The 23229-nt window shown below is 44.7% G+C and overlaps 1 protein-coding gene across 1 annotated transcript in view; it reads right to left on the bottom strand.

The window, feature by feature from the left end:
* The window catches only part of LOC147437391 (Alg9-like mannosyltransferase family), a 48808-nt gene that overhangs the window by 8661 nt on the left and 16918 nt on the right, over positions 1-23229 (bottom strand). Inside the window, exon 2 of the mRNA XM_086486934.1 lies at positions 5526-5643. Coding sequence (XP_086343060.1) covers positions 5526-5643 — 118 coding nt within the window. The remainder of the gene's footprint in view (positions 1-5525; positions 5644-23229) is intronic.

Genomic DNA, 23229 nt, shown 5'->3' with positions numbered 1-23229 from the left:
GATGGCTAATTTTACTACACCAGAATATCAAGAGTTCCGATATGGAGAGGGGAGAAGCTAACTCCTTTATCAAAACAGCCGAAAGGAGAAGCTAACTCCTTGATCAAAAGAGCAGAAAGGAGAAGCTAACTCCTTAATAAAAAGAGCAAACTGATTGTCCCTCGGAAATTTTTGAGCTAACTTGAGTTGTTTTGCAGATATGTTGTAATCTAGGACGGTTACTCTCTTTCAAGAAGGGGAGATGTAACAAACTGCTGACGTGTCAAAGCCTAAAGAATGGAGCCAACTTACAGATGTGGCTGAGGAGCCTAAACCCTAAGAAGAACAAGCAACAGAAGAAGTGTCACGAAGTGATGACGTGGTTGCCCGAGAGCAAAAACCCTAACCCTAATTTCTGCCAAAAACCCTAACTGCTGAAACCCTAATTCTGAAAACCCTAACCCTAAAACCTGCAAACCCTAATTTCTGCCAGAAACCCTAACTTCTGAAACCCTAATTCTGGAAACCCTAACCCTAAAATCTGCAAACCCTAATTCTGCTGTGCCAGAAACCCTAAGACTGCAGAAACCCTAACCCTAAGGGCAGATTTCTGCGTTTTGCACTGGCTGATGACGTGGTAGGCTGTACGGATTTCAATGATTTACGCTGGCAGCTTTTGGCATTGCTTTTTGGACCAAAAGCTTTTGAGTTTGAAAGCTTTTCATGTAAACTGCTTTTTAGGCCAAGGGCCTTTAAATATGAGGCTAGGGCTCATTCTCTGGCATGCTTCCTGGAGAAGGTGCAGAGTCTGGAGTACCAGCTTGTACTTTGATGATGCAATATAAAGAAATACCGAAAGGGGCGCCAAGGTTTGGGGCCAATACTCTCTGGGGTGGAATTCCGCCACTCATTGTCGCGTGTCGTCTCTCTCTCTTTCAATTCAGTGCTAAAAGTTTGTTCAGTCTGTTCTTTTCTATTGGCACGTGGAGCCAGCCTTGTGACAGTGGTATCAGAGCATCGGGCGTGTGCTTTTCTGAAAGCATACCGGTCCTACAAAAGAGCAGACAAAGCTATTGGAATTTTATTTGAGGTATCTTCGCGCTTCAACCCGGACTTATTAGCCACTCCCACACTTACTTCATCGCGCATCGGGTGTGCTCCCGTCTTCACCGCTCATGTCTTACAGGGCATAAGCCAATTAAGATCACTTGCAAGAGAAGGATCCAGATTTGTTTCAAGTCACTGTTTTTCTCAGAAGCAGTGCCATGCAGATGTTGATGTCTACAGCTACCAAGCAACATACTCCAAGTACTTGGCAAGCTTTCAAGAAACATTTTGCCCGAAGTTATATGGTTTCTGACATCTTCCTTCGGAGTGCAACTTCTGGCAGAGTGGGGTATCCTGAAATGCTTGCCATGGAAACCCTAGCAGATTATAACTTGAAGTTTCTCGACATCTCCCAGTAGATGTCTCTTCACGAGCAGATGACCTTGGAGCTAAAGCTTGTCCAAGAGCTGACGGACCATGTTGTGCTCGGCTACGACCATATGGAAGAAACCTAACCCTAATCTTTGGTGCAGGTTTCAGGATGGAAAGTCAGTCGACTTTTCGAGCTCGACTGATGTCGAGATTTCTTTTTAAGTTTGAGTTTTGTTTTAGCTTGTTTGGTGATCCTGTTTGGAATTTGTTTGAAATGGATGGTATCTGTTTTGAACCTGTTTTGGTGCCGATTTGAATTGTTTGACTCTGGTTTGATACTGGTTTCAATGATTGGTGATTTTACTCCCGGGTGGAGAAGTGAGAAATGTTGTTTCAGAATGCTTGTTCATACTCATGGCCCGGACCCTTGAGGTTATTTGCGGGGGGGTATTGAATGATTGAGAAGTGCTGTTTTTTTTTTACTCATGGCCCGGACCCTTGTGGTTATTTACGGGGGGAGTATTGTTGTCGTTACTCATGGCCCGGACCTGCATGGTTATTTACGGGGGGAGTATTGTTGTTGTTACTCATGGCACGGACCTGCATGGCTATTTACGGAAGGAGTATTAAGAAGTCTGAGCAGTGGTTACTCTCAGCACCTCCAAACGACGCAGGCTGCAGTCTGGGGGGCGTTTTGTTGTAAAAGGCCTCTATATCTCATGGCCCGGACCTTTTTAGGTTATTTGCGGGAGGAGTGATGAGGGAGTCGTTGAACAGCTCATGGCCCGGACCTGGATGGTTATTTGCGGGGGGAGTGTTCATCGGCGGCTTTATGTTTCTATGTCTTGTAACATGCATATGTGAGCATTTGTGTTGCATTGTGATGTGCCAACTACTGAATATTCCTAATTGGATGAGATTGCCTGGGTATGTAATTTTAGTGCCTCAAGACACCCATGGAAGATCAGTACGGTCTGGGTGTGATGGCTAATTTTACTACGCCAGAATATCAAGAGTTCCGATCTGGAGAGGGGAGAAGCTAACTCCTTTATCAAAACAGCCGAAAGGAGAAGCTAACTCATTTATCAAAACAGCCGAAAGGAGAAGCTTACTCCTTGATCAAAAGAGCAGAAAGGAGAAGCTAACTCCTTAATTAAAAGAGCAAATTGATTGTCCCTCAGAATGACCCTCGGAAATTTTTGAGCTAACTTGAGTTGTTTTGCAGATATGTTGTAATCGAGGACGATTAATCTCTTTCAAGAAGGGGAGATGTAATAAACTGCTGATGTGTCAAAGCCTGAAGAATGGAGCCAACTTACAGATGTGGCTGAGGAGCCTAAACCCTAAGAAGAACAAGTAACAGAAGAAGTGTCACGAAGTGATGACGTGGTTGCCCGAGAGCAGAAACCCTAACCCTAATTTCTGCCAAAACCCCTAACTGCTGAAACCCTAATTCTGAAAACCCTAACCCTAAAACCTACAAACCCTAATTTCTGCCAGAAACCCTAACTGCTGAAACCCTAATTTTGGAAACCCTAACCCTAAAACCTGCAACTGCTGTGCCAGAAACCCTAAAACTGCAGAAACCCTAACCCTAACCCTAAGGGCAGATTTCTGCGTTTTGTGCTGGCTGATGACGTGGCAGGCTGTACAGATTTCAATGATTTACGCTGGCAACTTTTGGGATTGCTTTTTGGACGAGAAGCTTTTGAGTTTGAAAGCTTTTCATGTAAACTGCTTTTTGGACCAGAAGCTTTTGAGTTTGATAGCTTTTCATGTAAACTGCTTTTTAGGCCAAGGGCCTTTAAATATGAGGCTAGGGCTCATTCTCTGGCATGCTTCCTGGAGAAGGTGCAGAGTCTGGAGTACTGGCTTGTACTTTGATGATGCAATATAAAGAAATACCGAAAGGGGTGCCAAGGTTTGGGGCCAATACTCTCTGGGGTGGAATTCCGCCACTCCGTGTCGCGTGTCGTCTCTCTCTCTTTCAGTTCAGTGCTAAAAGTTTGTTCAGTCTGTTCTTTTCTATTGGCACGTGGTGCCCCGTCTTGTGACAAAGCCAGCTCTGCATCAGCTAGCTCTCTGACATTCTTTCCCTCCACATGTTTTCCCCACAATTGTCCCTTCCTTCAAGGTCACAAATAGATTGGGGTACTTAGGACCTATTGAAGTTCACTCATGGCGTATCCCTGGGCCATCCTCGCCCTAGGAGCAAGAAGTTGATTTGAGGGTGCATTGTCTGCTGGCACTTTGAGTGTTCACTGAAGCTGCCCTCTCTTCCAATAATTTTTTAACATGCACGATTATGTAACAACCAGGCCAAGGGAGCCAATGGTGCGATAGCTAAGTTCGAGGAGAAAGAAAGATTTTATGAACGTCTTGGAGAGACCAAAGAGAACAGCCTATGAGACAAAATCATATATAATTTGTCTATGTCATCCGGATGTCATAAGATAAAGCACAAAGAATATCTGTTTGCTGTGGTTGTGTCAAAGGTTAAGGGTGGTTTATACAAGGTACAAGGGGGTGTAGGTGGGAGTATGAGTGTTTTCTTGTGCATAACCTTGTAATTTGCTGCGTTTTGGGCTGTTTTTAGGATTTTGAATTGCTGATTCAGGGTTTACAGGTGCTGAATTATGGTTTCAGGTGCTCAATGAGGATTTGCAGCTTTTGATTTTGGCTTCTGTGCTTTGTAAATAGAGTGAATGTGAGAGGGTGAGAGAAACAAAGTCCCGTTTTGCTTCAATGGCTTCAGATTTGAATAAGAATTTCATCTCAACTATGGTTGATCTGATGGGGTCAGATGAAGATGTAGGCGATAACTAGGATTCATAAACAAACGGAGATTGTGTCATCAAGTGACCTACATAAGGCTATAAGGAGCATTTGATAATAAAAGGTTTTTTTGTGAGAGAAAACAAGAAAGAGACTAATTTTTTAAAACATTTGTTATCACAATAAAATATTATCTTTTTTTTGAAAAAAGTGAATCATCAATAAACTACTTAGACTACAATATATATATTCCAAAAAAACATAAAAATAATGTTTAAAAAAACCACTTGGAAGCATTGTAGCAAATTGAGAAAAAAAAAGGTGAGAGGACAAGAAAGATCGTGTGTGACCCAATTTTCAATGACCCTCTTTAAAGAGAGAGATACACAAATGTCAACATCTTTCACAAAAACCTAGAAAAAACATTAAAAAAAAAGTTTTTTTGCTACGTGGCACTAGTCGGCAAGCTTTATCTAAATGGTCCACAATTGCACCAAAAAACCAAGCTTCACTAAGGATTCCTTATGTAGTCCAAAAAAGCAGTGCCCATGAAAAGCTTAGTAGAACTTCTAACTGCTCTTCTTGGGCCTAACCTCACACTTTTCTTTCCTCGGCCTTTTGCCAGCACTCTTCCAAGAATCTTCCTGCTAGCACAAACTTTCTATTCTGCAAAATCTTGTACACATGGCAATTGCGCACCCTCATTCTGCGTACTCTCACTCTATGTTCACCACAAGTTCGGGCTTGTAAGAATTTAGGGCACAAACACCAGTACTATCAGTGGTTTACAGTTTGATAGTATCACCAATAAATCTGGTTGGGTCCAATGCAGAAAATGTTTGAGATTGATGATGAGCGATGGTTTGTTGATTAGTAAAAGACCACGACAAAGAAATGATCAATAGGAGAATCAAGGAGCCTTTTCACCATGGATTCTAAAAACAATAGGTTTTCGTGTGAGCAAAAAGAGGTTGAAGTGATTCAACTCATACAATGCGGAGTACAGAGGTGGTTTAAAACAGAAACGGTGGTGAGCAGGCTTCAAACTTCTTCTCGACACTTCGTAAACATCCATTGAATTTTCAATCATACCTTCACAAGCATCATAAACGTTTTACTATCAAGCAGCCACCAAACATCAATACCTATCAAGATAATCACGAACAAGAATGTTTGTTGCTCAAGGGTTCTTACAGCATTTATCTACAAATTGCTGCCCAGCAATGCAAAAGTCAAAACACTGACATGATACACCACTGACTAAACAAGTGTTCCCTAATCTGTGCTCAAAAATTTTGTCCCATTATTGCAAAACAATTACAACAAGAATTAGCATGAGAACAAACACATACCACCAACCAGCGGGTATCCATCTTTGTAAATTTTAAAACTTTGTACAGCCCTGCAAAGATCAATGGGTGAACGTAGCTTCTGATGCCTTTTGACCATTCCCAAGTAAGGTGTCCATACCTTCAAAAGAAAAAGTTAATAAGTGAAATTGGCACAGAAGAAACAGCAGTTCTTATAAGGGCTTTGCTTCATAAGATCGTAAAGGTGGACTTGACAACTTTAAAAAGGCTAAAACACTCATGTGAAACACACAATTAAGGGAGGAAAATGAGCTATGTGTCAAAGTCAAATTACATGAAAGAGTAAATGTCTGTGACTAGCGAATGCCAGTAGTAAGTCACATCTCTGTAAAGAAGGACATTTAGAAAAGTCTTCTTGCTTGCTTAATCTTTGCAAGCTAGAGGAAGTCTTCTACTAAAAATTAAGTCTCCAATTTAGTGGAGAGTAGACTGAAGTTTATTGCACAATATCAAAATTGTTTAGCTCATACTCTTTCCTATGAATTGCCTCCAAAGCACTCAGATAATCACAAGATTGATTAGGTAACATGTACTCACTACCACCAAAACCAATCACCTCAACATGTGATATACCTAGATGAATCCAAGATAAGCCCAATAGACTCCCCGGTAATGGCGCCAATGTTAGCGGGTCGCCGCGACGGACGTCTGTAGCATAGCTATTTGGCACTAACATAATGTCAATACTCAGTGAAGTGACTCGAATGGGGCACACAGACTCTTTGAGGTTGTCAATCTCAAGAAGTAAACCTATCAAGCTAACATGCCAACTCAACAAGCAAACCACCACTCAATGATCAAAAAATCTGTCCTTCTCTCACCGCTCTAGGTCATCATGCCATTTTGGCACTCGAATGAACTCGAAATGCAACGAAACTTTAGGAGGAGGTCTAAGACACCTAGGGGCACTATAGTTCCTACCAAGTCTAGTCGCAATCCGACAAGGTACAAAAATTACAATCCATCATGAAAAAGGTCCTGAAATTGCAACAGAACCATCCCGAAAGGTCGCTCTATGGTCTACGAACACTTTCCTATGGTCAAAATGTCAAAAAACCAATGATTTAAGCACTCAAATTTGAAGATTAGACTGACTAATGCATGTCGCGAACCTCCATAAAACTGACAATACTTACACTTGAATGAAAGAGCACGGGAAGAGGAACACAATGCAAGTTTCAAAACTAAAAACGGATTACATTACAAATTGGAGCTTCGTAATCGCTTGAGAGTACGTGCAGCAAAGCTTCTTTCTCTTCAAAAGATAAGCTTCCTTTCACATTAAAGTTATTGACTTTTATACCTAGAGCTTTCAAAAATGGCCAATGACCGGCTCACATGGGTCTTTACAAATGTCATGAAAGAATTACAACTCAGAGAATCGACTTGCTACTTTGCACTCAAGATTTACACAAAGTATCACTATAATATCTAAAAAAAATAATAGAGTCCAAATGTGGCGTCTGGCTAAGTGTCCGGCCACGTGAACGCCCGTTCGGTCAATCTGCTAACATTCCCCCCTTCCTAGCTCGTGTCGTCCCTTGACACGACCATGTGCAATCTTCTTGTTAGGTTGTCTTCAGTTTTGTCTTCAAGGCTGGTCTTTAGCGTTCTATGCTTTGTTATTGATGACGCGTTGTCCTTCCTTGAGTTCTTAATATCTGCTGTGTTCTTGTTGATGCATGTGTTGGACTTCATTAGTCGTTGCAATTTTACTTCTTGTTGCTCATTTTCTCTTTGTTGCCACTTTTGGTCGTGAAGAAGGTTTTTGATGTGCCTCCCTTTATCATTGACTTAATGATGGACTTCACTAACTTTAGTACCGTTGAGCTCCTTATGCTTGTTGATGAGAGCTTTCTTGCTGAAGTTGTCATTGTTTGTCCGTTGTCTTTGTATGCCATTTGTCTTTTTGCCCATGTTTGATGGAGCTTGGTTGTTGTCCTTGAATGTAAGATTTGCTCTTGATGAGTATGTTGGGATCTGTAGCTGTAGCTCCAAGTCGTTGTCGATTGCTGTGGGTAGCCATTTCCTTATTGTTGATGTAGAAGAAATATATACAAGAGGATGGTGATAGGTGTCTGTGGATTAGGGTCTAAAACCTGGACGACCAAAGGGAGAAAAGTGCCTTTGGTATACGCTCTTATTGGAATTGAGCAGTTAGGCTTGAAGTACCTGTCATGAAAGGTGAGTGCTTGGGAGAAACAAAGGAAGAGTGCCTAATGCATGTGCCAATTATGGGACACTCTATATGCATATGAGAGATTTGTTGAACAATAGCATGCACATTGCAGTGTGAAAGATGGAGTTGGTGGGTGCTTCAAGTAACAAGTGTAGCATATGTCACAAGACGGGCACCACGTGCCAATAGAAAAGAACAGACTGAACAGACTTTTAGCACTTCAATAACAACTAAATTGAGAGAGAGAGACGACACGCGACAAGAAGTGGCGGAATTCCACCCTAGAGAGTATTGGCCCCAAACCTTGGCGCCCCTTTCGGTATTTCTTTATATTGCATCGACACAGTACAAGCCGGTACTCCAGACTCTGCATTTTCTCCAGGAAGCATGCCAAAGAATGAGCCCTAACCTCATATTTAAAGGCCCTTGGCCTGAAAAGCAATTACAGTGAAAAGCCTTCAAACTCAAAATCATCTGGGCCAAAAGCAAAGCCAAAAAGCTGTTAGCGCAATTTACGGAAATCCGTACAGTCCTGCCACATCAGCACCGCCAGCGTGAAAAGCGAAAATCCATACAGTTCTGCCACGTCATCAGCCAGCGTGATTTTCGGAACTTCCGTACAGCTGTCACGTCATCAACTTTGCGTGAGTGTGTGTGTGTGGTTCCTGCTTTATTTCAATCCTTTATGTCACTTGAGGCCCCATCGGACGGGGTCCCCATAAGTTGGTAGGACTTCTTTTTCTTCTGCTACTTGTTCTTCTTAGGGTTTAGGCCCCTTGGCCAGCATTTGTAAGTTGGCTCCATTCTTCAGGGCTTTGACATGTCAACAGTTTGTTACATCTCCCCTTCTTGAAAGAGAGTAATCGTCCGTGATTGCAAAACAACTCAAGTTAGCTCAAAAAAAAAAATCCAAGTGTCATTCCGAGGGACAATCAGTTTGCTCTTTTTGTTAAGGGGTTAGCTTCTCCTTTCATCTCTTTTGATCAAGGAGTTAGCTTCTCCTTTCGTCTAGATCGGAACTCTTGATATTCCGGCGTAGTAAAATTAGCCATCACACCCAAACCGTACTGATCTTCCAAGGGTGTCTTGATGCACTAAAATTACATACCCACGCAATCTCATCCAATTAGAAATATTCAATGGTTGGCACATCACAATCCAAAACAAATGCTCACATATGCATGTTACAAGACATAGGAACATAAAGTCACCGATGAACACTCCTCCTGCATAGCCTAACAAGGTTTGGGCTGGGAGATATTCAACGACTCCCTCATCACTCCTCCGCATAACCTAAAAAGGTCCGGGCCGGGAGATATAGAGACCTTTTACAACCAAACGCCCCCCAAACCGCAGCCTGTGTCGTTTGGAGGTGCTGAGAGTAACCACTGCTCAGAATTCTTAATACTCCTCCCGCATAACCATCCAGGTCTGGGCCGGGAGTCACAACAATACTTTTCAATCATCATTTCTCACTACTACACCTGGGAGTAAAATCACCAATCATTGAAACCAGTATTAAAACCAGAGTCAAACATTTCAAATCGGCACCAAAACAAGTTCAAAACAGTATCATCCATTTCAAACAAATTTTCAAACAATACTGTCTAGCTATAAAGAAAAAGCAAGTAGAGAGAATTCATTCGAGGTTTTGTTCGGACAACCGAACTTTGAGAACGACCGGCTTGTCCTTCTGCATCACGGTGATGGTTCGGTTCTGAACCTGGAGAGTCGCATCATTCTTGTCGTGCCAATGCATGCCCAAGAGAACATCGCAATTGCCCAACTTCATGATGTGGAAATCAGCTTTTCCATGATAATTTTGATTAGTCACTGGAAGAGCACCAATGACGGTACCACTTTCTGAGTTTGCCCTGTGGCTCAGCTTCAATTTCTCCACCCTCTGCATCATAATCAAAGAAAATAAGGGCTTTTGAAGCCATTGACTTTGCCATATTCTCGACACAATTCATTTGTACTCTCAAGGAGTATGCCATAAATATCAGGAACTAGTCCAATAGCGGGTCTAGCTCTCTTAGCAAGAGGTGGCGCTGGGGTTCTGTCGACCGTTGGTGCAGATGCCAACTCCTCTGGTTTATCAGTGCGTTTTGGACAATTAGAATAATTATGCCCTGTTTGAAAGCATCCAAAGCATCGGCGATTCGGCCTTCTTGTAGTAAGGTGTCTCGTTGTTGAGGCATCAAACGAGGGCTTTGCAGTTGATTTTCACGAGACTCTCGAGAATTTGTTCGTTGTTGCCGAGAGTTGTGTTGGCCGGAGATTCTTCTGTGGTAAACTCTAGCTTTTCCTTCATCAATTTCTAGCCGACCGCGGCATGGTCCATAAGTTCTTGCATGGTAGAGACTTGCTTGTATAGACAATATTCCTGCAATGGTGATGGTAGTTCAATGGTGCATTGCTCGCATTGGGCCTCCAAGGGAACAAATCTAAAGAAGGACACCGGAAGGTACATGTCGAGAAACCTTTGGTTATATTCGTCCATGGTTTCGGTGGCAAGCATTTTCAAGTTGCCCCACTCTGCCAAAATCCGGACTTCAAACATATAAGTCATGTAACAACGTGCAAAAACTGTCTTGAAAGCTTGCCAGGTCCTTGGAGCATGCGGTTGTGTCGCGATTGAACTCCACCATTGCATAGCATTATCTTTAAGAAATCCCGCTGCTCCAGATATCTTGGATTCTTCTTTATATCCCGAAAGCATAGATGTTGTCGAATTGCTATAGGAATTGCAATGCTTTCTTGCGATCTTTTACCCCAGAAAAAGTGAAAAATTTGATTGTCGTGCCGACATCTTTGAAATCTTTGGGTTGGTTAGGCGCATATCCCGGGTATGGATAATAAGGGTATCCATATGGGCTCCAACCATTGTAGCCTGGTGGCGGCGGTGGTGGAGGTGGGGGCAATGGCAGTGGCAAAGGCGGTTGCACTGGATCAGGGTCATATAGCTGCACCATATTCCTGAAGACTCCCCCGATCGGAACCTATTCCTGAAGACGGCTGAGAAGGTTGCCGGTTGGAAGCTCTTGTACTTTCTGGTGCCGGAGGAGAAGGTACCACCTGGGGCATCAGAGGGGGTAACATGTAGTTCAAAAATTGTTGAAAACTTTGCAGCATCAGCAGATTCTACTAAGGATGCCGCGAAAGAATGTCATGAAGCTCGTTGAGCAGAAACTGCAAATATTCTGTTAAATCCATGAATTCCAAGTCTTGGGTTCTTTATGGCCTATTCCCTGTAAGACACAGTGATGAAGACAGGAGCGCGCCCGATGCGCGATGAAGTAAGGGTGGGAGTGGCTAATAAGTCCAGGGTCGGAGGCCGAAGATACCTCAAATAAAATTTCAAAAGCTCTGTCTGCTTTTATGTAGGACCGGTATGCTTTCAGAAAAGCACACGCCTGATGCTCTGATACCACTGTCACAAGACGGGTACCACATGCCAATAGAAAAGAACAGACTAAACAAACTTTTAGCACTTCAATAACAATTGTGAGAGAAAGAGACAACACGCGACACGAAGTGGCGGAATTCCACTGCTTCGCTTTTTGCCTTTTCTGTCTTCTTCGCTCGAGTCAGAGGAGCTAGAAGAACTGTCAGAAGATGAAGAAAAAGAAGAACTGGATACTCCTTCAAATCGAACACGCTTCTTCTGTTTTCTTGCCGACTCAATTGTAGACTGACGACCCAAATAACCCGAAAAGTTAGCACCTTTCTTCTGCTTTTTGTCGTGCTTTTTAGCTTTGTTCTGCGCGTCAAAAAGCTAAGCAATTCGTGCATCAACCACCTCTTCTAATTCTTGCTCTGTGTACATCCTTGGAGTAGGAGGTTTCTTCAGGGCCGATTTGAGGGGTGGTTCTGTGGTCTGCTGCCACTGTGCATGCGCCTCGTCGAAGGAGGTCTGGCTCATAAATTTAGCAAAATTTCGGGTCCTTCGCAAAATTTAGCATCATCTTTGTTGCATCGCTGATCAATCGTCGATGCTCCATCTCTTCGATCTCCACCTGAGTAGGCTTGTTTGAAGCCATAAGTGCCGCGTAAAAAGGATCCGATTTCCCGTAGGACAAAAATCGGCCGTGCTCTGATACCACTGTAAGAGACTTGGACACTCCAAGTCGGGAGTCTACCGCAACACCACAATAAATCACTTCAAAACAGTTCACAGTTCACAATTGATTCGACACTGGCCCGGCGGAGTTCTGTGCCTAGAGATATTGGCCCCAAAGACTGGCGCCCCTTTCGGTATTTCTTTTTGTATTAATCTGCAACTCAAAGTACAAGCGAGTGGGAGGCTCTCACTCTCAGACTCTACGTCCAGATGCTCTGAGAAGTGGGAAGCCTGCCCACTTATTTAAAGATTACAAGGGATGCCAAAAGCAGAGCCCCAAAAGCTGTCCATAAAAAGCTAGGGCTTTTTAAAAGTTCTCTCTCTCATTCTCTTGCAATTTTCACAAAATAAAGCAAGTCAACTCAAAGCCTCTCTCTCTCTCTCTCTCTCTCTCTCTCTCTCTCTCTCTCTCTCTCTCTCTCTCTCTCTCTCTCTCTCTCTCTCTCTTTCTGCATTACGTAAAATAAAGCTGCACCAGGCTACCGTAAATAGTGCCGCAAAACGCGCAGAAAATCACGGAGGGTCCGTACGGCAGTGACACGTCAACATTCAACGCATTTTCCGCCACGTCAGCATTTTGCCAGACTTTCCGGGACTGCCCTTGACCAAGGGAGGGTGTGTGAGTGTTCGGTCTGCAACCCTAGTATGCCACTTCCTTCTGTCCACGAACAGGTGATCGGGATGCCAATTCCACAAGCTATACCAGCTCAGCCAGCCACCTTTTGGAGTTCAAATGTTGGTTTAAATGGATAGGGAACTAAGTTCCACGCTATGCGTCACGTTTTTCCACCACCCACAGTATATCCTAGGTATTTCGGGGGTGGATCTATGTTTCAAAGCATGGATGGTTATACGCCTGGAAACCAGCAGTACATGCTAGGAACAGTCTTTGGGGGTATGCAAGGCATGATGCCAAACCCCACGTATGGAAATATGTCACAAGACGGGTACCACATGCCAATCAAAAAGAACAAATTGAACAAACTTTTAGCACTTCAATCACAACTGAACTGAAAGAGAGAGAGAGAGAGAGAGAACACGCGACATGGAGTGGCGGAATTCCACCCCAGAGAGTATTGGCCCCAAAACGTTGGCGCACCTTTCGGTGTTTCTTTATATTGCTTTAACTGAGTATAATGCCGGTACTCCAATCCCTGCACCTTCACATTGAAGCGTGCCAGAGACTAAGCCCTCTGCATTTATTTGAAGGCCCTTGGCCTTGAAAAGCAGTTAACATGAAAAGCTTGAAACTCAAAAGCAAGAGTAAATAACGGAAATCCGTATAGGCTGCCACGTCAGCACAGTCAGCGTGAAACGCGGAAATCGGTACGGGCTGCCACATCAGCAAGTCAACGCAAAATCCGGAATTCCGTACGTGCTTGCCACGTCATCAAGCTCCACGTAAATAAGCTTGTGTGTGTGTATGCTGGGTCGAGATTTATTTTAATGCCTTTATGTCACTTGGGCCCCATCGGACGGGGTCCCATAAGTTGGTGGGAACTTCTTCCGCTTCTTCTTCTTCTACTGCTTCTGCTTCTTAGGGTTTAGGCCCCTCGGCTGTGATTTGAAGGTTTGCTCTGTTCTTCAGTGGCTTGACACGTCAACAATTTGTGACATCCCCCTTCTTGAAAGAAAGTAATCGTCCGCGATTACAACATACCTACAAAACAACTCAAGTTAGTTCGAAAATTTCCGAGGGACAATCAATTTGCTCTTTTTTTTGTTTAAGGAGTTGGCTTCTCCTTTCGGCTCTTTTGTTAAGGAGTTGGCTTCTCCTGTCATCCAAATCGGAACTCTTGATATTGTGAGAGTGCACGTGTGCGGAAGAGAGAGAGAGAGAGAGAGAGAGAGAGAGAGAGAGAGAGAGAGAGAGAGAGAGAGAGAGAGAGAGATCACAAACGCAAGATATGGTGAAGAGGGGGCGATCAGCCCCCCATGACTACCATGAGCAGAAGACCCGATACACCATATTGTGTCACCAGCGTGTGACTACTATCTATCCTTTTTGTTGATTTCTTTCTTATTATCTATTTACTTTCACTTTTTGGAAACACCCCTCGGGAAATCTAACTGCCCTACATTGCATAGCTAGTGTGGAACTGTCCAGAGGGAGTCCAAGCCTGAGGGCAAGAGAGAGCACTAAGGTTGGACAAGGACTATGGTTAGCCAAGTGGGGTCATTGACTAGCCAAAGTGGAATCCTGCTACAGAGGCTACATTTCAGTTCTGGATGTGGCCGCAGTGTACAAAGAGGGTCGGATGACCTAGAAAGATACAATGGCAGCATCTCCTAAAATTTAGGGAACTGCTATTTTGGGACCTGAAAATGTGTTGGCGTCATTACCTCCGGAATGACAAAGGGAACATTTTCTTACTCTGCCGTGAAGTCAACTGGGCAACCGGTTGGGATATTTTTAGGCGGCAACCCCGAAACGGGAAAATGCTTATAAATGTGCCAAGTGGCACCTTCTGGTGCACTTGCCTCATGCAACAAGAAGTGGCGCTGAATTTAGGAGGGGGAGAGCCTCATTTTCAGTTTTGTCACAGGTTAAGAGCTATGGAGTGCTTGCTTTCCCTCCTATGTACAGTGCGGTGCTAGGAGTGATGCCCTGCACGCTACGCACCGCCCTCTCTCTCCCCTTTGGCAGTATGTTATGCCCCTCTAGTGGGCTCTTCATTTGACCAATGTACAGTTGTGTGGGTTTATGCGTGATTGCCGAGGCAAGAGCCTCTTGCACAGGTACTGGATTAGCTAGCAGCTAATCCCCCCGCAGGTACAGGTGAATTCGGAGAGGTTTCACGCCAAAAATCTCGTCCGATTCAAAGGGCAAGTAGCCCTACAGGTGCGGGAGCTCGAGGACTTGCTACGGATGCGACCGGCACGCGAAACGGAGCCCGAAACAGTAAATTACAGCCTGCTGTGTATTTTTGCAGGTTTAGGGCTTTGGCCCTAAACGGACCCTAATATCCACAGGAGGTTCGGGGACGCAAGGGGACCGCTGTACAGGTGATCTGGCGCATTTTCGGGGCTGAAAACAGAGAATTCAGCGTGCTGCAGATTCTCGCCAGGTTTTGCAAAGTGCCCGTATGCGTCGGGAAAGTCAGTCAATGCGTGGGAATACTGACTGTGAAGGGTTCTAGTACAGTTATGCTGCCGAAATCGGGCTGGAACAGTGGAAATTCAGCCGAGTTTGTGCGGGGCAGCTTGTAGGGAACCACAACGTTTATTCCCTCTTTTGAACAATAAAGAAATACCGAAAGGGGCGCCTAAGTTAGGGGCCAATCTGGTGTCCGTCTACTCATACAAGTGCAATCTAGCAGCCTGTATCTCTCTCCCCTTTGTTGTGTCTTGAAAGTACAGGTAAAATAGACGACTAATAATGGGTGAAAGCTAAATCAAGGTTTGAAGTAAAGTCTACCGCCCTTTTTGGATTGAACAGGCCGGTTTCATGGTTCCATCGACGGGATTAAATCACTTTTTCCCATAGTAGTGAGCCTTGGGCAGTTTTGGGCTTGAAGACACAGGGGATCATAGACCAGACACAGGGAATTGCAATTATGGCTGACAGACCAGATGATGTTACTGAAGAGGTCTCCTCTTCACAGGGTCAACAGACACATGAAGTGGGTGAGTCCTCAAGACCACCACAGACAGATGACGATATATTCAGGACCCAGTTGGCTACTGCTGTGGCTATGTTCACACAAGTAATGCAGAACTCGAGGTTTTTAGCCTTTCTGCAACCTCCTGTTCCGTCTCAGCAAGTTGGGTCACTGGATCATATTCAAAAGCCTGTTAAGGCTCGAGCACAGGTGATTTATACCGCACAGTCAATGGAAACACCTGTACACTTGACGGAGAACATGCAGTCTCCACAACCTATGCCTAAGGTGCAAGAACAGGTGGCTGAGATGCCAATATTTCAAGCTGTACCAATTCAGCCCGCTACCTTTCAGCACCCTATAGCTGGTTCTAATGGGCAGGGAAGCAACCTACAGGCTATGCAACAGGTCTTCCCACCACCTTCAGTACACCCTGGCTATTTTGGAGGTGGATCGGTATTCCAAAGCATGGCTGGTCATGCACCTGGAAATCAGTTTTACACGCCAGGAACAGTGTTTGGGGGTGCTCAAACGATGATGCCTAACCCCATGTATGGTGTCACGAGCATGCTACCAGGTTTTCAGAGCACTCAGGGCCAATTTGGGATGCCACAGGCAAATTTTGGTATGGCTGGAATTACAAATCAGCAGCCAAATATGGCGTTTCCAAGTCAAGTTAATAGCGGCCAAGGAACACAGATGAACCCTAATAGTGTTCCCATGTTTCAGTCACTTCCATATGACAATTTAACGCCGCTGGAGAGGCCAACTCCGTACAAAGAAGGTGGCAAAGGTGTGTCATTCACGACCTTTACAGGGTTTGATGACAGGAAGAAGGCTCTTTCATTCCTCCAGCAGTTTGACAAGGCCTATGCAGGGGGAAACTTTACAGAGGCTTCAAAGGTCCGCAAGGCAGCCACTTTCTTGACAGGGAATGTGGGACAATGGTGGACAACTTTATTGCTTCAAGGGCAAGCTCCGTCCACATGGATTTACTTCAAGCAGATTTTTGCAGCAGCATGGTTATCTGATGACTTTGAAGCAGATGTCATGATAGAATGGCACCAGCTAAATGCTGCCACTTGCAGAAATCTGGATGATTACAATCGGAAGTTTTGGAAAGCTCTACTTCCAGTAACTTCCTATAGGTTTGTGCCATTGACAGAACAGATTGAAAAATACTGTTGTGGCCTACCCAAAGGATTGAGAAAAAACTGCACGAAGACAAAAGTCACTACTTTGACGCAGCTCATCGAGGTAGCAAACACTGGCAATGGTTTGCTCAAGGGAGAAGATTATGAATTTAACACTGGCGTCAAGGCAGGATCAGGCAAGAAAAATTCAGCCAAGAAGCACGTTCCCAATGAGGCTCCTAAAGGGACTCAGGAGTCAGCCAACGCAGGGAAAGATAAAGCTACGGCTGAATCAGAAAAAGGACCAGCAAAGAAATGGAAAAGACGTTTTCCTCGCAAGTCAGAAGAGCAAAAGAAGGTCCTGAGGACAGAAAACAAATGCTTTATATGTGAGCAGCCTGGCCACATTGCTTACAATTGTCCTACAAAGAAAAGGCCAGCTGATTCTAATGACAAGGAAGACAGGAAAGGAAAGAAGCCCATGGCTGGTCTAGTGCCAGATATGGTGGGCGACAAGCCAAATTCAGATGCAAGTGAGCTTTCCAGAGCATGGGGAAAGGTCAGGGATCAAACAGTGCTTATCTTCTTTGATCCAGGTGCCAAAGCCAACTTCATTTCCCCAGAATTGGCTTCAAAGTTGGGAATCAGACCTGAAGAGATGGGGTATACAGCAGAGGCAGGTTTGGCATGTCCTGGCCATACAGAGGCTGTGACACCCATCATTGGAAAGTTGCGTCTACATATCCAGTCCTATGTAGATGCTGAAGAATTTTACATCATGCCACTGGACGAATGTGATGTGTTGTTAGGTATTCCTTGGTTGTTTCGTGTACAGGGAATCATGGATGCCTACAACAAAAAGATCACTGTACAGAGCAGGGGAACGACTCACATTCTAGATGTAAAGCTTAAAGGGGAGTCTATTCCTACTGTATCGGCTTCTGCTATTACTTTTGTAATGAAAAAGCATCTTTCTGCGTACTTGGTTTTTACACGTGAAGTGTCAGATTGTGATGAATCAAATTTATCTGTGCTAGATAAAGAAACGTCAATGTTTTTACAACAGTACAGTGACTGTTTTTCCGATTCATTACCGTCTCAATTACCGCCAGAGAGACCCGAGGACCATGCGATAGATTTGGTGCCAGGCAGTAGCCCACCAAATAAGCCTCCGTACAGGGTTAGTGCGGCTCAGCAGAAAGAGATAATGGGCCAAGTACAGGAGTTGTTAGAAAAGGGGCTGATTCAGCCTAGTTCATCTCCATTCTGTTCTCCAGTGTTGTTGGTGCAGAAAAAGGATGGCTCATGGCGTATGTGCATCGACTACCGTGCACTGAACAAGAATACCATCAAGAATAGGTTCCCTATACCTAGAATTGATGATATTATGGACAAATTAGAAGGAGCAGCTATGTTTAGCGGGATAGATCTAAAGAGTGGGTACCATCAGATCCGCATTAGATCAGAGGATGTGCACAAGACTGCTTTTAGAGCGACGTTTGGCCTTTACGAATTTTTAGTGATGCCCTTTGGTCTCACAAATGCTCTTGCTACGTTCAGTAGGATGATGGACAGAATTTTCCATCCACACCAGCAATTTGTTGGTACATTCTTTGATGACATGATAGTCTACTCAAAGAATGAAGAGGAGCATAGGCATCACTTGGCCATTGTGTTCAAAGAGCTACGCAGTCATAGGTTGCTCATCAATGCAAAGAAAAGTGAGTTTTTTCTGGAAGAGATTCACTTTCTGGGACACATTGTCTCAAAGGATGGTGTCAGAATGGATCCTGCAAAAGTTGAAGCGATCAAGTCATGGCCAAATTTGAAGACGGTGCAAGATGTCCGAAGCTTTTTGGGACTATGCTCCTATTACAGAAGGTTTATCAAAAATTTCGCTGAGATTGCTTCACCTTTACATGCTCTTCAAAAGAAGGCAGTCACCTTTAGATGGACACAAAAAGAGATTTCAGCTTTTAATCTCTTAAAGGAAAAGATGACTTCGGATCCAGTCATTGTGTTGCCAGATCTTAGGAAGTCATTTGTGGTCCAGTGTGACGCCTGCGGTAGTAGCATTGGTGCAGTGCTAATGCAAGATGGCAGGGTAGTAGCCTATGAGAGCAGAATTTTGCAAGGGCCAGAGATGACCATGCAGGTCTATGAGAAAGAGTTACTGGCTGTGATTCATGCGCTCTTAAGTTGGAAACACTACCTGCTAGGTGCAGACTTTGTTGTCCAAACGGACCATCAGACCTTGCGATACTTCTTGACACAGACAAAGTTATCTGAGAAGCATATGCGATGGGCAAACATCTTGTCCATGTTCCATTTTCAGATTGTGCATGTGGAAGGCAAGAAGAACGTTGTGGCTGATGCCTTGTCAAGGAAGCCACAAATTTCAGCTGTGTCAATTCCTTATCATCATGAACTTGATGATATGAGAGAACAGTATGCAAATGATGAAGATTTTGCAAGGGTCTTCGAGCAACTAATGGATGGACAACGTCATGAACACTATCTTCTTAAAGACGGGTTCATGATGATGCATGGCAGATTGTGTGTCACAAAGCCATTGCGACGCAAAGTTATGGAAGAGAGTCATGTCCCACCGTATGCAGGGCATCGTGGTATTGATGCTACAGTTAAAGCGGTTGAGACATTCTTCTATTGGCCTACATTGAGAAGGGATGTGGATGCCTTTGTGCGAGAATGCCTAATATGCCAAAAGGTCAAGTTTGACAGGCAAAAGGCACCAGGGTTATTGCAACCACTACCTATTCCAGATAAACCATGGGAAAGTATTGCTATGGATTTTATCTTTGATCTTCCGAGAACGCAGACAGGAAACGATGGTATTTGGACCATTATTTGCAGATTCAGCAAACAGGCTCATTTTATTCCTGTCAGGAAGAAGATAAAGCCAGATCAGATGGCACGCTTGTTTATGAGCAATATTTTCAAGTATCATGGCATGCCACAGTCGATTGTTAGCGACCGTGATCCACGCATGACAAGTTTGTTCTGGAGAGGCTTGTTTGAGAATATGGGCACCACGCTCAAATTCTCTTCGTCATTTCATCCTCAAACAGATGGGCAGTCAGAAGAGGCAAATTCTACTGTCCTAGATTTGCTGAAGTGCTATGTGTCAGAGCATAAAGGAAAGTGGGAGCAGTATTTGCCATTGGTGGAGTATGCATACAATAATACAATGCATTCATCAACTGGCAAAGCACCCTTTGAGATAGTTGAAGGTGGCAAGAAAGTTCCTCCCATACTGCATACAAAGGACAAGATATTTGAAGCAGATAAGTATGTTCAGGACATGGATGAAATGTACAAGAAGGTCAAAGTGGCCTTAGAAAGGACTCAGGCAAAGCAAAAGAAAGCAGCTGATCGTCACCGTCGTGAAGTGGTATATTCACTTGGTGATTGGGTGCTTTTACGCTTTGAAAAGGCAAGGTTAAAGAAGATGAAGGGCAAGGAAAGACTGTTTCCAAAGCTCAGCATGCGTTACTATGGGCCTTTTCAAGTATGCGACATAATCAGTGATGTTGAATATAGGCTGAAATTGCCTGACAGTTGGAAGATTCACAATGCGTTTCATGTGAGTCTTCTCAGACCCTATGTGGGTGATGTGCCAGAAGATATGCCAGCTGAAGATCAGCCGGAAGTCGAGGAACTTGACGAGATCTTGGTCCCTGAACAGATTTTGGCACACAAAGAAAGGAAAGTGAGAGGCAAGGTTGCTAGGCGTTACTTGGTAAAGTTCAGAAACTATCCACCAATGGATGCTAAGTGGATGGAAGAAGGTGAACTTGCAGAGTCACCAACTGTGTTATCACTTTACCTTGAAGCCTTCGGTTTGCAACCTAACTTGACCCCTTGAGTTTCAAAGCTAAATGGATTGTCAGTGTGACAATGGCTTCTGAAACAAATGATGTACATGGTATTTAAAGTGAGCTCAAATGAAATACATGTTACATGAATGTTACAGCTGTACAGATTGTCAGTTTGGCAATTGCTCTTATGGAATGTCCAAAAGTTTGGTTAGTGCTATAGAAGTGAGTATTTCTTGTCAGTTTGTCAAGGATACAGTGATTGCTTCTATTGAACAGTACATGTGTAACTGCATTCTTAAACTGTCGGTTTGGGTATGCTCGAAAGTGTTACAAGATCCAACGTGTACTATAAGACAGTGGAAAAATGTGCAGCTACCATTTTGTCATTGGAAAGTTAGTGACTCATAGCAATGGCAGAGTGCGAAGCTACCACTATGTCATTGGGACAGGGTTCACACGCAGGCAATACATGAGTCGACGAGGTGTTGAATACACCAGGGTTGACAATGAGCATGTATGTGTCGCATATGTGTCGACAGGTGTTGAATACATCAGTGTTGACAGTAAGCATGTACGACATAGATGCAAACGAGGACGTTTGAGATTTCAAGAGGGGGGTATGTCACCAGCGTGTGACTACTATCTATCCTTTTTGTTGATTTCTTTCTTATTATCTATTTACTTTCACTTTTTGGAAACACCCCTCGGGAAATCTAACTGCCCTGCATTGCATAGCTAGTGTGGAACTATCCAGAGGGAGTCCAGGCCTGAGGGCAAGAGAGAGCACTAAGGTTGGACAAGGACTATGGTTAGCCAAGTGGGGTCATTGACTAGCCAAAGTGGAATCCTGCTACAGAGGCTACATTTCAGTTCTGGATGTGGCCGCAGTGTACAAAGAGGGTCGGATGACCTAGAAAGATACAATGGCAGCATCTCCTAAAATTTAGGGAACTGCTATTTTGGGACCTGAAAATGTGTTGGCGTCATTACCTCCGGAATGACAAAGGGAACATTTTCTTACTCTGCCGTGAAGTCAACTGGGCAACCGGTTGGGATATTTTTAGGCGGCAACCCCGAAACGGGAAAATGCTTATAAATGTGCCAAGTGGCACCTTCTGGTGCACTTGCCTCATGCAACAAGAAGTGGCGCTGAATTTAGGAGGGGGAGAGCCTCATTTTCAGTTTTGTCACAGGTTAAGAGCTATGGAGTGCTTGCTTTCCCTCCTATGTACAGTGCGGTGCCAGGAGTGATGCCCTGCACGCTACGCACTGCCCTCTCTCTCCCCTTTGGCAGTATGTTATGCCCCTCTAGTGGGCTCTTCATTTGACCAATGTACAGTTGTGTGGGTTTATGCGCGATTGCCGAGGCAAGAGCCTCTTGCACAGGTACTGGATTAGCTAGCGGCTAATCCCCCCGCAGGTACAGGTGAATTCGGAGAGGTTTCACGCCAGAAATCTCGTCCGATTCAAAGGGCAAGTAGCCCTACAGGTGCGGTAGCTCGAGGACTTGCTACGGATGCGACCGGCACGCGAAACGGAGCCCGAAACAGTAAATTACAGCCTGCTGTGTATTTTTGCAGGTTTAGGGTTTTGGCCCTAAACGGACCCTAATACCCCCAAGAGGTTCGGGGATGCAAGGGGACCGCTGTACAGGTGATCTGGCGCATTTTCGGGGCTGAAAACAGAGAATTCAGCGTGCTGCAGATTCTCGCCAGGTTTTGCAAAGTGCCCGTATGCGTCGGGAAAGTCAGTCAATGCGTGGGAATACTGACTGTGAAGGGTTCTAGTACAGTTATGCTGCCGAAATCGGGCTGGAACAGTGGAAATTCAGCCGAGTTTGTGCGGGGCAGCTTGTAGGGAACCACAACGTTTATTCCCTCTTTTGAACAATAAAGAAATACCGAAAGGGGCGCCTAAGTTAGGGGCCAATCTGGTGTCCGTCTACTCATACAGGTGCAATCTAGCAGCCTGTATCCCTCTCCCCTTTGTTGTGTCTTGAAAGTACAGGTAAAATAGACGACTAATAATGGGTGAAAGCTAAATCAAGGTTTGAAGTAAAGTCTACCGCCCTTTTTGGATTGAACAGGCCAGTTTCATATTGTGTGGAAGTGGGTACTCCCCTGGCCCCATATATATGAGTGGCCAAGGTGGGCGCCCAACTCAAGTGGGCGGCCGGCCCCAAACTCGGGCGGCCGGAAGAGGTACAACCTAGACTATGGGTGGCCAACCCGGAGACACTAGCCATACAAGGAAGTTCCCTAGACCAGTGTGAAGCAACAGAGTGGTGTAAATCTAACACCCCCTCTCAGCACCTGAAGCAGAACAAACCGCATGAAGCCGATGAGCATGAGCATGGCCATATCTTGTGTAAACTCCTCTGCTGGCTGCATAGGTGTATCCATAGCAAACCACAAGTCACCACCCCCTCTGGAGTGCGCAACCGCCGAATGATGGCTGGAATGAATGGATCTCCCAAGGACCGTACGCCCGTAGTGGATCAAACCAATGTCGAAGATATTGTGTACTGCAGCAGTCACTGAGAGACCGTACGGACCACCACCCCGGACCGCCACCAGATGGTGTTCTGGGAGGAGGTAATTTCATCCTCTGTGAAAAACACAAGCCAAGAGGCTGCTGTCCACCCAAAAACACAACAGCGAGGTGATGAAAATGCTTCTGTCCAGTGATCTTCAGCGTGCTTGTACGCTCCCGACAAGGTCCGGAGCAGTGCAGAGGGTGTAGGAAGGATGGTGAATCCCTGGCACAGCCCCAGGTGGGCTGAAAACAGAGAAAACAGCAGGTATTGCTGG

This window comes from Adiantum capillus-veneris, chromosome 17 (assembly GCF_014529385.1).
Source record: "Adiantum capillus-veneris isolate H3 chromosome 17, ASM1452938v2, whole genome shotgun sequence".
Taxonomy (NCBI): Eukaryota; Viridiplantae; Streptophyta; class Polypodiopsida; order Polypodiales; family Pteridaceae; genus Adiantum; species Adiantum capillus-veneris.
The sequence above is the reverse complement of the archived record's forward strand: the minus strand, read 5'-3'. Positions and strand labels throughout refer to the sequence as shown.